At 38.2% G+C, this 14,302-nt stretch overlaps 1 protein-coding gene across 1 annotated transcript in view; it reads left to right on the top strand.

Moving 5' to 3' along the window:
* LOC138059374 (DNA helicase B-like) overlaps positions 1-13,938 on the top strand; it is a 31,569-nt gene extending 17,631 nt beyond the window's left edge. The window contains exons 3-4 of the mRNA XM_068904967.1: positions 11,733-12,842; positions 13,519-13,938. Coding sequence (XP_068761068.1) covers positions 11,733-12,842; positions 13,519-13,905 — 1,497 coding nt within the window. The 3' untranslated portion in view covers positions 13,906-13,938. The remainder of the gene's footprint in view (positions 1-11,732; positions 12,843-13,518) is intronic.
* Positions 13,939-14,302: the final 364 nt, after the last annotated feature.

Here is a 14,302-nt window from a genome sequence, read left to right as displayed (position 1 = left end):
AAATTGCTGGGCATCTCATTTTCATCTCATTTTCCTTTTTTATAATTTTTTCAAATGGTGTAAATCATTGGCATTGCCCATAGCCGTTAGCATCCAAAACATGGTAGCCTGCTATTTGATTGACAGGAAAATCCTTGCGTTTCATGATTTAACGTCACACTTGAAAGTATTTCTGCTCTTGCATGATCGGAATCATGTACAAGGTCTTATGAAGTTAAGTCACTTAACCTGAAGTCAAGATTTGTGTGGGAATACACCACTGTTGCTATTCAAATTATTCTTCAGTTGCTTTTGGAGGAATTTTAAGAAAATCTTTCAAGATTCAATTCGAAGGTCTGAAGTTCCACGGGGAAATAAATGCTCTTCTCCACAAAAAGAATTGTTCATAAAGAATCGAAATAGCCGCAGGTAAATTGTAATTTTTATTTTTAAAAGCTTTTGCAAATGGTTCAAATCTTTTGTATTGTCCGTAGCCGTTAGCAGCAAAACATTACGGAGAAGAATCGTGACCCTTTCAAGGACTCCCTTGCTGCAAAAAAGGACATGAATTTTATATTCATATGGACGAATAATGGCAAAATCTCTTTGAGAGAAGCCAATGTTACTCCAGTCTTTAATATTAAGAGCAAGGATGATATTGAAAAGCTAAGGGCTACAGGATCAATTCAAATTAGTTAAGTACTAAAAGGTTACCATCTATTTACATGTATGTGATGTTTGTAAATGGTTTGTTCAAAGTGCTTTGAGCCCTTATCGGCCTCTAGTAAGGCTACGGAATTATCTCAATCTTTTCCAAGGTTTAGAATTTCGTCTCCACTGGGGAGTACTATTCCCCATATTACTGCTATCAATCTCGATTTTAACATGCTGGTAGATCAAGATTTCTCCTATTGCAGTACTCATGATTTTCATATACCAATCATGATATAGCCGAGTGCTTGCAAAATAACCAATCCTTTTCTGTAATTAAATTGTAATGTAGCAAATTTTGATAATCTACTCAAGATGCTTTCTGAATTGTATTCCCTGTATTCTATTCCCAAATTTGGCTTAACTGAAACTAAAATCATAGCAGATCAGACGCCTATAACCAATACTAATTAACCTGAATACTCTTTCATTTCTCAGCCTTGCTATCTTAATGCTGGGGGTGTCGGCTTTTATGTTTCTAATGGTTTAGATTTCACAATTCTATCTGACCTTACTAAATCAACTGTTGATTTTTAAGCCCTCTGGATTGAAGTTCAGAATACTGGGCGCCCCAACCTGCTCTGTGGGGTAATTTATAGGCATCCAAATAGTAATCTGAATAATTTTATGCAATAACTTAATATCATGATCGATATGGTTATTTCTCCAGTAAATTCTGTGTAGTTATGAGTGATTTTAATGTAGATCTTCTACAATTAAGTACAATCCCATAAAGATACTGATGATTTTTAGGCTCTTCTGTCTTTCAACTTTTAATTTTCGCAGCCAACTAGAATTACAGACCTGCACTCAGCAACTTTAATTGATAACATATTTTTTAATTCTCTGGAACATTTCACTTTAAGTAGTTTATGACCTAACTGACCACCTACCATATTTCTTATTTTTAATAAATTTTCCCCACTTCCACATAGCTTTAAATTGTTCAAAAGAGATTATTCTACCTTTAATCAGGAAGCTCTAATCGGCGAGATGCAATCTAGCTTTAGACTGGCAAAGGATCTTTGCATCTGACACAAGTCCTAATAGCATGTTTAGTTCTTTCTATTCTGAGGTTTCCAGTATTGTTGATAGGCACATACCCATTAAACAACTAAGCAGAAAAGAAATTAAATTGACATCTAAACCTTGGATAACCCCTGCTTTAAGGAAGTCTCTTAAGATAAAAAAAAAATTGGTTTCAAAATTCATTAAGTCTAAATCTATTTATTATCACAACGAATTCAAAGTTTATAGAAACAAATTGAACCACCTACTCAGTAGATCTAAAAAGCAATAATATACTCGTTATTCTTTGGTAATGTAAGTGATGGTAAAATGATATGGAAAGGAATTAAAGAAACAATACATTTTGAGCTAACTGCAAGCAAATTTGTCATTAAGATTTTCGAAAATAACCACCTTATCACTTACTCTAAGCTTGTTGCTTTCAATACCTATTTTGCTAATGTTGTAAAATTCCTGAACAAACCACTTTTTAAAAATAATTATATATGCATCCACTTTAAATAACGCATCCGTAAAAATAACATACGGTTTAGTGCCCAAGGAAAGAATTTGTGGAGCTATTACTGGTATTCTGTTTTGTCGTTGTCGTTCTCTTTCGCTCTCCTTTCATTTCTGTTCTAGTCATAGGTCCTCCAGGGATCATGTAACCTTATCGGATCGTCTAAAGATATGCCAAAAATTGTAATACAGAGAAAAAAAGCAGCTCTAAGCAAATTAAAAATACACTCTCAGCTTTAAGTTGATATCCCTCCGATGCTTGACTTGAATAACTGCGTAGCCACCAGTGTGGACCACATATTTCATGATATGTCAAACTGAATTGAAACCAGGGGAAAATGCAGAAAGAAAACCTCTTCCAAACCGTTTTCCACCTGAACACGAAAAGCGTTGACGGTGTAGTAGTTTATTAAAAATTATTTGCAGCTGACTAGCTGAATTACATAATTTCTCTTTAAAATATATATATATATAACTCTGTTATTACAATAAATACAATTAAAAACAATAAAAAAAAAGAAAACATAAGGTATTCAAAATGTTCACTAACACCAACCGGGACAAAGAAGACGTCCCCCCGGGCCATGCTGGTGGATACTATATCATCCACACATGGACAGGAAGAACGAATTCTTGGCCCGGTTGGTGCGAGCGACCGGGGCTTTATATTTATGCTTATTCCTAAGATTATATTTATTGTTATTAAATTCTCGACCTCGGATAATGCAATTCTCGTGCTCTGATTGGTTCACTCAATCTCGGTTATCAGCTCATATACCTTAGTTTGACCTTATATGGTAAATGATTGCGCTTAGCGTTGCTAAACTAAAAACGTTTACGCCAGAAAGCGAAATTTCTTTCGGTATAAAGCAAAAGAAAAACGTTTTTGTGGAAAGTTTGGATCACTTTCGAAGCTTAGAGATAAGCGAAAAGGTAAGAAATGTTCTTGTGATGAGTCTGCGTCTGTCTGACCACGAGGTATTACACAACATCGCATCTTCATCAACTTTTTTCGATTTCGCTAGGATTTTCTCTCTTTTTTCGCTCGTATTTCGTACTTTCAAACTTTTGGAGTGTAAGGAATTTAATAAAACAATTATTCCATTCGCGCTTGTTGGATATGAGAGTGGTTATAGCCAACTCGGCGCTACGCGCCTCGTTGGCTATTTACCATCTCATATCCAACGCGCGCTTATGGAATAATTGTTAAATATTTTCCATAGGTAGTAAATTGCCTTAATTTATCATATGGCTCTTGTTTGTTTCTATTGATTGGAAAAATCGTTCACACAATTTTTGATGGTGTAGTTCTACAGTTGACAGTCCTAACTTATCTAATCCTGCTATATAATCATATCCGGGCAATATAATTGAAATGGCTCTCTTTTCAACTCGTGTAAATTCGTACTTAAGGTACTTAGGTAAAGAATTAAAATAACTCACAACCCCATAGTCCATTACTGATGTAGTGCAAGTCACATAAAAAAAGAGAAAGATCTTTTGGAGGCACCTTAGCTCTCTTTAACTGAATTCGTTTGTTAACTTTCTTGATTACATTACCAACATGTTCGTTCCATGTCAAATCGTTACTTATGGTAACGCCAAGTAATTTCGCTGATTTTACTACTTTAATCTCATTTCCACTTATGATAAGTGGATCAAAAGTTGGTGGCTGCTTGGAAAAGGTTAATCTTAACTCCTTACACTTATCAGGATGTAACTGGACTCTGTTCTTATTGGACCAAGTAGTAACTTCATTAACTATACCTTGTGCTTCACTTACACCACCCTTAGGTACGATTTCAGATGCAGTCGTATCATCTACGAATTTCCAGTATGACGGAGCACCATGCTTCAGATCGTTTATCATTAATGCAAAGAGCCAGGGACCTAATTTGATGCCCTGTGGTACACCTGATGGGACGGAACCCCAGTCTGAATAGCAGTCATTTGCTAATTTGACGCGTTGCAGTCTATCACTCAGGAAATTTATGACCCAATTGATTACACTGGTTTGAATGGCCAGACTACAAAGTTTATCAACAAGTATTGAGTGGTCTATATAATCGAATGCCTTTCGGTAGTCAAACAATATAGATCTTACGGTTCTGCGCCATTTCCATCAGTACCTAAGATCCAATTATGCAACATACTGATCAGGGCCATAGATGTTGATGAGCTTAGGATCACTCCATACTGGTTGGGGTCAATCACTTGGATTATTGCCGGTTTAGTATAGTCTGTTACTATAAATTCTTCGGCCAACTTTGACAGGCAGGGTGTGGGTGATATTGGTCTAAGTTGTTTGATAAGGTCTTGCACTAGCCTGGTTTTTGGAAGTGGTGTCACATTGGCTGTCTTCCACATCTTCGGGAGTTGCTGTTCTTTGTAAGATGCGTTGATCATGGAGGCAATTGGCTGAGAAAGAATATCAGAAAAATCCGTCAATAACCAGTTTGGTATCTCATCGGGACCACAAGCTTTGTGCTTATTTAAGCCATTCAGTGCCTTTTGGAAACGCTCCACGCTCACAGTGGGTATTTCAGACAATTCTTCCAGATTACGGTAAGAGGGTGGACTTGCTAGCTTGTATTGATTAAGAGGTTCCAAAAAGGTAGTATTTATCAGGTTTGCTTGGTCTTTGGATGACAGTTCGGAAAAGTCTTCGATATCGATATGGTTGACTAGGTCGTTGGTTTGGACTTTCATCCCACTTAGACGTTTAACCTCCGCCCACCATTGCTTAGGTTGTTCTTCCTTGAGGTGCTGAATTTTTGATTGATAATATTCTGCTCTACATTCTTTTCTTACCCTGTTGACAAGGTTCCAGTAGTGCGTAAAAGACGATGACCCACTACCTTTACTGTTAAACGCCTTTTGTCTTTTAAGTATCAACGACTTTAGCTTTTGTGTCATCCATGGGGCGTCAGCATTGCAAAGTTTTGTCCTTTTGAACGGCATAAGAATGTCTAAGCCTGTGTGAATGGTCTTGCGGAATAAGTTCCACATATCTTCACAGGTGTATAAGGCACTGAAAAGGGCATGCCAGTCAATAGAGCCAATGATGACGTTTCCCTTGTTGGTACCTGGATCTCTATGGTCAGATAGACCAAAGGGTGGATGTGCTTCAGGTTTCTTGTAAAATTCATGCATGTTCGTGAATATAAGGTCTAAGGTGGCGTTATTTCTAGTCGGTACTCCCACAATCTGCTTCAATTTGAAATGATTTGCTACCTGGAACAACAAGAACCCCTGTCATTTTCGTAAGGGAATCCCCCTTGGGGTAGTTTGTTCACTTCACCACAATTGTTTAACACTATCCAAGGACTAAAGCAAGGGCGGAAATTGATTACAGCTTAAATAAATTGGACCACGTTTTTTACTTCTTACACTTACTGCATTCAACTTTAGTTTATTCATTCTTTGAAATGGTAGGAATGATTCCTATTATTTACAGCAGTTGCTAAAAAATCATTGCATCTAATGTTGAAATATTTTTTACGTATGAGTCTTAAGTATTTATGAGTTAATGTGTTAGTGCAGTTACCCTAACCCATAAAATGAAAGCTAAAATTTCAGAGAGTGCTTAGGCCTTATCACTGAAACGAGAGCTTAGGCTTGATCAATAAATTATTGCTATATTAACTGTGAGACTCATTGACTAATTGACTCAATCATGGGACCTCTTTACATATGGAAAGGTAACAGGAGTTATTTCTGTGAAGGCTTATCCAGAAAACTGCAACATGGGATTATGCCCCTTTTAAATGTAGCTTTGTATGCTTTTGCTCAATGTCTTTGAACGATTATTACAGAAATATGAAGTTATGGTTTTTTTAAAAGTTAAATCGAATGCAAGGGGATTAAAATTATTGAAGCAGCTGTGTTGCAACCAGAGTCCGCAAAGAGAGGTTAAATAATTTGTTGTACTGGAAGTACTTTAGTATGCCAGTGTGAAAAGTTTTGGAGGGTGGCACTGAATCACCTTCAACAAGTTTTCTAAACTGAAGATACCAAATTTTATATCCTCCTGCTGTTTTATTGCTGGAAGATAAAATCAATTCCTGATTAAGTATTTTTTGTTGTCACATTAACCCACTACAATGTGGTGAAAGCGTATTATTAGCTGTAGTAAAATTATCCCTGCTAGGAAGCTGGACAACTGAATCAAATTCTCAACTTAGAATATTGTTGTTTTGGCTATTCAGAGTTATCCTAATCTATGTTTATTTCTATAATTTGGAGGAAAGCAAACAATTGGCATTTTTCTTGGAACAACTATGACAAAATATAATTGCAACTAAAAGGTTTTCCTTCTAGTGTACCCAATATGAGGTGCTTTGACATGATAAGTATGATTTCGGTTATTATTACTGCTAAATTCACTTTAAAATTTATTTTTGAACGACTGAAATATATTTCTAATTTTCCCCTCGGTCTTAATAAATTTTCCTTTATGGACCACTTGAATGGCAATTTTAACAACTTAATTTTGGAAAACAATGCGAAAATCTTAACATTTTCTGTTAGATGCGGGCCCCCGCGGAAACAGTGTGTAAATATTTAGTTGGAAGAGAAACCATTTGGAAATTTAGTGGTATCTTTTTGCTCCACTTTTTAAAAGATAAACGCATGAATTGAAATCAAGATGGTAATCCATTAGCTGGTAAGCTCCACAAACGAATTTCCACTCGAACACTAGCAACCGAGACTCGCGTTGACCTTGAAATTTTTAAAGAAATTTCCCTTGTAGCACTGTTGGCTTAGAGAATCTCGCTGGCATAGAAACGCACTACGCAGTCAAACGTTCGTCCGTTTTACTGGCCTGAAAAAGGGTCTTTTAATAAACACCGAATGGCAGCCATGTTTGATTTGAGGTATTGGAGTCACATGACAAGGCCTCGACCAATCAGACGTTTTTCGCCAGTGAATGGATGTCCAATATCAAAGATGTATCCTGTAAACTAGCATAATACTGGTCACATTGTCGTACATGGAGTTGTGGACGTACGAACGGACGGTCGATGACGTCATGGCTATAAAACCAAGATTTCTCGCATCGACAGTATTCTTAGACTGTCATTTTCTTAACAATGGTGCTCCGCGCACGGAGCTCCGCTTTAAGTACGATAGTGTCAAGAATAGTTTAAAAGGAAAGTAGCTGACTTTCCTTTGCCTAATCTTCCTTTTATACAATTGAATTTGGTTGTTTGGTTGTTTCTAATCTCTTCTCTTCATTTTAGCATTGTAGACCAGGCCGCAGTTGTTCAAACGGGGGATAGCGCTATCCACCGTTCGAACGACTGGGGCCAGATTATCACATTTATTTTTCTTTTATTATTATTATTATTATTATTATTATTATTATTATTATTATTATTGTTGTTGTTGTTATTGTTATTACTATATTGTAAAGTTATGATTAGCTTGATTGGAGTTGTGAGAAAAATGCAAAAAACGCAGAATCAGATCTTTTATTATTTTTTTCTCAATGCGCGAGCGGACGGAATTCTGCGAATTGTGCAATCTGATCGGCTTTGGGAGCGGGCGGAATTTTTCTATCTTGTCTGCCAATCCAGGCGGAATCCTAGCCCTGGTAGTGTGAGCTTGTGTAATGACCTTAATTTTCCATTTTTTGACACCGATTCCGTTTACATACAGCTGTTTCGAGAAAAGTTGTCCAAAAGAAGCGTAAGAGCGTTCGCGACAATGTCGAAAGGTAGTATGGGAGATAGTCAGTAAATTAAATTCAACTTGTTTTGAACGCCCAGAATCGAAGATGCCACGACCGTCCAGTGAAGAACTATTTTTGCGAGCTACTTGGATGAAAGAGTTCTAAGGATGTACCGTTGATAAAGTGGCAGTACGCGCAAGCTTATGTTGAAGCTCTCTCTCGCCATCAAGCTACCAAAACACATACGAAAACGAAAGGGTTCATTAGCAAAACCAGGTGGCTTTGCACGTGCGCCACGATTTTTGGTACATTTCTCCGACTTTCTCTGCAAAACTTGGAGGTTAAATATCAATAGAGTTATTTCAGTGGAGTTATGACTTCCACTCGAAGACGATTGTAAACGCAAACTTTTTTATGCGTTTAGGCGAATACGATGAAAACGCTCACCGTAAACGCATCGAAAACACTCTCCAAAGTGGATAAATTTGAAAACGACGTTTGTGCGTCTTCGTGTGGACGGCCGTAAACGTGTATTTTCGTAAACGCTGTGAAAACGCTGACGTCAGATCGATAGCTCAAATCGATAGCGCATGCGCGTTCGGTGTATGACATCGTTTTATGCGTTTACGAGCGTTTTCGTGTGGACGGGTGAAAACGCTCCGTAAACGATGATCGTCTTCGTGTGGACGGAGATAAAAATATGCGTTTACTAGCGTTTGCGTTTACAATCGTCTTTGTGTGGACGGGGCCTTAGAGTTAGAGTTAAAGACTTCCAAATCCTGAATTCAAGATATTGGACTGCCAAAATCTTGAATTCAAGATTTTGGAAGTCCAATCTTGAATTCCAAAATCTTGAATTCAGGATTTTGGCAGTCCAAAATCGTGAATTCAGGATTTTGGAAACTTAACTCTAACTCTACGACATAACTCGGGCTATGAAAATAGCTCTAAGAATAGCTGTCCCCCAAAACATGACATAAAACAAGTAAGATTAAATTCGTCAGAATCATGCCTTTTCTGTGAATGGCCTGGATCATTTGACTGAATTTTGAAACTCACTCGTATCTCAATGTCAGTAACAGCATGAGCATGTATTTCTAGGTGACGTTTTCAACAGCATTGCCGTCATGTTTTCTTTGACTCTAACCTTTCGGCATTGTCGCGTATTTTTTAATGCTTCTTTTAGACAACCTTTCTCGAAACAGCTGTACATGTACAGATCGAAGTAAGTGTTTCAAAACAGATTTTTATTCGACAAGAGGCGTGGAAATAGAATTCAAATAAAAATATTTCTCTTTGAAACGTTCAGATTGTAAGTCGCATACTGCATTTGCTATCAAGCGCGGTGCGAGTCAACAATTTAAAAAGTAGGGAATTTAAGAAACGACGACGGCTGTGGCAACGACAACGCTAAAAAGCAGTGATATTATTGGTTAAAAGGAGACAAATCATCGTACTGCACGTGCGGCACTCATTTTTGTACATTTCTTCCCGTACTCCTTCAAACAACAACTTGAAATAACCAAATTTAAGTTCTGACGACAACGTAGGCATACATCAGTAAATTTTGATTCTCTCTCTTTACTTCATATCTGTCCGAACCAATTCAGTGATAGGGTACTTCGCCCATATTGCAAAACGTAAACAAGAGGGAATAATCGTGAAATACTTTAGATGGCTCAATATTCAATATTTTGAAGTGACGTTTTCGTCCCCGTAGCCGTCGTGGTTTCTTGGATTCCCTAGTGATTTCAGAGAGGAAAAAAAAAAAAAGTTATTACCAGCTAAGGGTCGGTCCGTATAGGGAAAAACTGTGACCTTGGTCTTGAAAAAGCTGTCCTCGGCCTGCGGCCTCGGGCAGCATTTTTAAGACCTCGGTCACAGTTTCTTTTTATACCGACCTCCCAGCTGGTAAGTAACATATAAATATATTTTAAAGTTAAACGAGATGCTTCCGTGAAGCATACACTGGGTTGCCTGTGGTACGTGTTACAGAAAATCAGAAGGCACTGAATTGTGTGGTATTGAACTACAGCATTCCAGTCTCTGAAGAATAACAAATAAAAGAGAAGCGAGAAACATTGGCTTCTGGGCTGACATGTTGATAATTTTCAAGTTCCCTCACAACTTCTTTTCACCACAAGTTTAAGCGTGCCCTCTGAGCATCTGACAGCTTTGTAATACCAAAGTTCACTGAAGTTAATCCCTATCCAGCGGGGTTAGTGTTTGGATGTGTGACCAAAACAATATACCCCTCATAAAACAGAAGCATCGGACCGAAAATGCTATTAACGCTAAAAAAGCAAACTCAGCAAGGTACATATTTTGTTAGCTTGCTTTATGCAAAACAAGAACATCATTCTAAAAGCTTATTCTACGCAAAAAGTAGGTTCTGGGGGTAATTGTGAGAGTGGAAATCAAGGTTACGCGGCAGACGGCAAATACAAACTCACGATTTAATTAAGTTAACACACCAGAAAGACGCTAACCTCATTTTGACAAAAAAATGCTTTACTATTGCCATAAAAACTATCCAGTTAAGCTCGCATATCATATAACATGATAAATTCATAAAGGCCACCTTTTCCAGCGAACAATTTTTTGAAACAAACAACATATTTGCTATTAGAGACAAAAACCCCTTCTATTTCATTACGCGCGTGAAGAGAAGAAACTCAATTGTGTCAAATATGCGCAATATTGCAACAAACTAAATTTCAGGATCAAACCGTTTCCATGAAGAACCTTTTCCTTGAATAATGAAGCACAAAATAGACGACAAGCTTTCTTTCAAATAATTCTTGACTGTTACATTTCCAATTATTTTTTTTACCTGAAGACTGTGCAGAGTTGATCACAGATCCACGTAAGGTGTTCGATTCGTTCAATCGTTCTCTGCCTTTGTTGAACCCATAAGTTACCAGAGAATTTTCCATTTGGTTTCAGTGTTCTACATAACAGCAAACTTGGTTAAATATTATTTTAGAAATACAGCTCACTTTGATTTCGGCTCGACGGGCGATAGATTTTTGTCGAAGTCCATTACTCGTCGCTTTTGAGATTCCAGGTGTTGGTTTTTCACCGCCTGCCTAGTTTATCCAACTGACTTTCCATTATTGAGCGCCATAAGGGTAGATTTTATTTAAGGATCCACTGAAACGCCTTTCGCGTTACATGACTTTCGACGCCATTGCAGGCTAAGTTAATGATTCTCCTGTGTCCACCAGAGAAATCTACGCATTTCCACTACCCTCTCGATCCTAAGAAAATACGCGCAGAAGGCTCTATGCACAAAGACACCACTTACCAGGGGAGTGACAGGCAAGACTTTTACCGACACGGAAAAAAAAATAATAATAAAAATACAACAAACAAATCCCACCCACTTTCCGACTGGGATTGCCATACTGGCAACCCAGTAATGATGTGACTTTAACCTATGGTCATGAGGCAATCTGTGACAAGCATGTGACCAGAGAGGATGTGACAGTCATGTCTCAGATCATCAGAGATCAAATATTTACTCAAGATTGCAAATGCATTCGACCAGAACTAGCCTCGAATAATGGACCTTTCAACTTTCTTTGTTGAGAAAATCTTCATTGAAAGGTATATTTTATTTGTAAAACGGAAATAAAAGGGGGAAGTTAAGGATGCATTGCTGCTTCTTGTTTAAACAATTTATGGTCACGCCATTAATTAAACATCTTTTATTCACATAGATAAAATTATTATAATGTAAAGGTTACCCTGTCGTTTTCATGTCTTTTTGTGTGTATTGACTTCTGACATTCTCATAAAGAAGAGCTTACTCCTTTTCATTTTTTTAAACTGTCATTAGGCATTTAATGGGGATGAAGACCAGATAAAGGCAGCCCATCTTATGACAAAGAAGCCTTTAGTTGTCATGTCAGGTCGTGGTGGGTGTGGAAAAACATTTGTGGTTTCAAATGTCTTGTCCGCATCATTGGCGCTGAGAAGGAAAATGGTTAGTCAAAGTGACGAGGAGGATAGTGAACAAATGATGAAAGAAATTGAAGATGAAGTATTGCTTACGGCACCAACAGGCAAGGCAGCTTCACTTCTGAGCAAGCGAACAGGAATTTCATCACACACACTTCACTCTGTCATTTACAGTTGTTTATTCTGGGAACAAGAGGGCAAAGATGATTGGAAGTTTAGCAAAGTTCGTGTGCTAGTGTGTGATGAGTGTAGCCTGATTTCTGTCAGAGTATTTTCCAAACTGATCAGCTGCTTGGAAAAATATGCGTCATTGCAGCAGGTGATCTTGTTGGGTGATATAAACCAATTACCATCTATCGAGCCAGGCAACTTTCTCAGTGACATGTACACAAGACTTGAAGCACACGGTGCTGCTGTCTCCCTCAGGACAAATCACCGGTCAGACTCTGAACTCATAGTTCAAAATGCTGCCAAAATTTCAGTGCGACAAATGCCAACATTTGATCCACTGAGAAAGTTCTTTTCAGTGACGTACACCTCTAAGCATAATGTTAAAGACAGTGAGACCAATGCAGTCACGAATGTCATAAAAGATGTACTGCACAACGAAGACCTGCAGGACCACCGATCCTCACAATTTGTGGCTTTCCGTCGAAAAGACTGCAAAGTTATCAATGAGCTTTGTGCTTTACATTACAATGAACATTCCATTGTAGACAGTCATAGAAAACCTGATTATAGAGTTGGAGATAAAATCTGTGTAAAGAGGAATCGAGAATGCTATGACGCTTACACAAGAAAAACTGTCAAGCTGTGCAATGGAGAGATATTCTTCATCAAAGATGTAATTGAAGAACAAGACAATTCTGGAAAAAAGAGAGTTTTCTTCAGCGTGGACAATGGTGACAAGTTGTTTAAAATCAGATTTGGAGAACTGCTGGCAGCTAAGCTTACACATGCTTGGGCAAGGACTATCCACACCTTTCAGGTACTTGTCAGTTTAAGACATCATTCTGACAGCCAAATAACTGCCTTTATTGTAATCACCTAACCAGTCTTGTTAGATGGTTATTTGCTGGTATTGCCTTTTTCATTCACTTGATGATTTTTTTACCCACTCACTCACCCATTCAGTTATTTGTGTGAGCAAGTGTGACCAAGTGGATGTGCTGCAGAGTTTACAGTGTAGGAATCCTGGGGTCAGATGCTTTTCCGATATCAAATAACAGAACGCTTATTCCAAAAAAAACGGAATGGTTATTGTGGAGTTGATTTGAGAAGTAATGCTTGGAATGGTCTATACACGACTATAGGACTGACGTTTCGGCAGCTGGGCACAGTTTTCGTACCAAAATCTCCAGAAAGAACCCATTTACACAGTATGCATTTAGAATATCCCTACCCAGCTCACACAGAGAAATTGCAAGGAACTTTTTCCATTTCTATAGCAGGGGTAGGGGGTGCAAAATTTGGCAGTGTTTTTTTTTTTTTTTTTTTTACTTTTTTTTTTTTGGGGAGGAAGGGGGGGGGGGGGGTCAACCAATGTCAACCCCAGTGTAACTCAACTACAAGTACAGCCAAAATCCCATTTTAAAAAATTGATGTCTATAAAAGATGGTTGCCTTGTTGCCCACTGAGTATTTTGTTGCGTTTTTATTTATCAGGGTTCTGAGATTGACACTCTTGTGTATGTGGTTGGGCAGCCACACTATCAAAATTGGCAACATGTTTATACAGCTGTCACTCGTGGAATTAAACAAGTGTTCATCATCAACAATCCAGCCCACTTGAAGAGAGCCATTGAAACTCTTCCCATTGCACGTCAAACAAAACTGAAGGAGAACCTGGCCTCGACTGATAGCAAAACTCAATTGCAGCTGTCCTCGGAAGAATTATTTACCAGTGATGGAAGCAGTAGTGAACGGGCAGGTGAATTCTGTACAACTGGTGTTAGCTGCATGGAATCCCATGACACACTGTTGCAGCCAGCAATCCCACCAAGAGTTAGTGACTTTCAAAGCCCAAGTAGAAAGAGAAAATATCCTGAATGAGGAGATGAGGTAGATCTTGGTTTCTTCCGAAAACACCACCATCATTAAAAAACCTGTCATCATCACTTCATGTGAGCCCTTTAATGCAGAGTTCAAATCAAACTCAGGAGGCTGCTGTTTCCCGGCCAGGAGTAACAACAGTCCGAGCACAGTTTGGCTCATTGTGCACAATTTGCAAGACGTCAATCAATATTGGAGACGAGATAACATATTTTTACATTGACTCTAAAAAGATGTGGATTCATAGCAGATGTAAGCCCTGCAAGTAATCACCGCCTACGAAAGCTGTTTTTGCATGTAGCTTCACAGGAGGCAGTAAAGTCAGAAGTCAGAAGCTGTTTTTGCACGTGACTCTAGGAAACATTTGGGGCTTTAAAATCTGCTTTGTGCGAAGAGT

The sequence above is a fragment of the Montipora capricornis genome, chromosome 8 (genome assembly GCF_036669925.1).
Source record: "Montipora capricornis isolate CH-2021 chromosome 8, ASM3666992v2, whole genome shotgun sequence".
In the NCBI taxonomy this organism is placed as follows: domain Eukaryota; kingdom Metazoa; phylum Cnidaria; class Anthozoa; order Scleractinia; family Acroporidae; genus Montipora; species Montipora capricornis.
The sequence above is the reverse complement of the archived record's forward strand: the minus strand, read 5'-3'. Positions and strand labels throughout refer to the sequence as shown.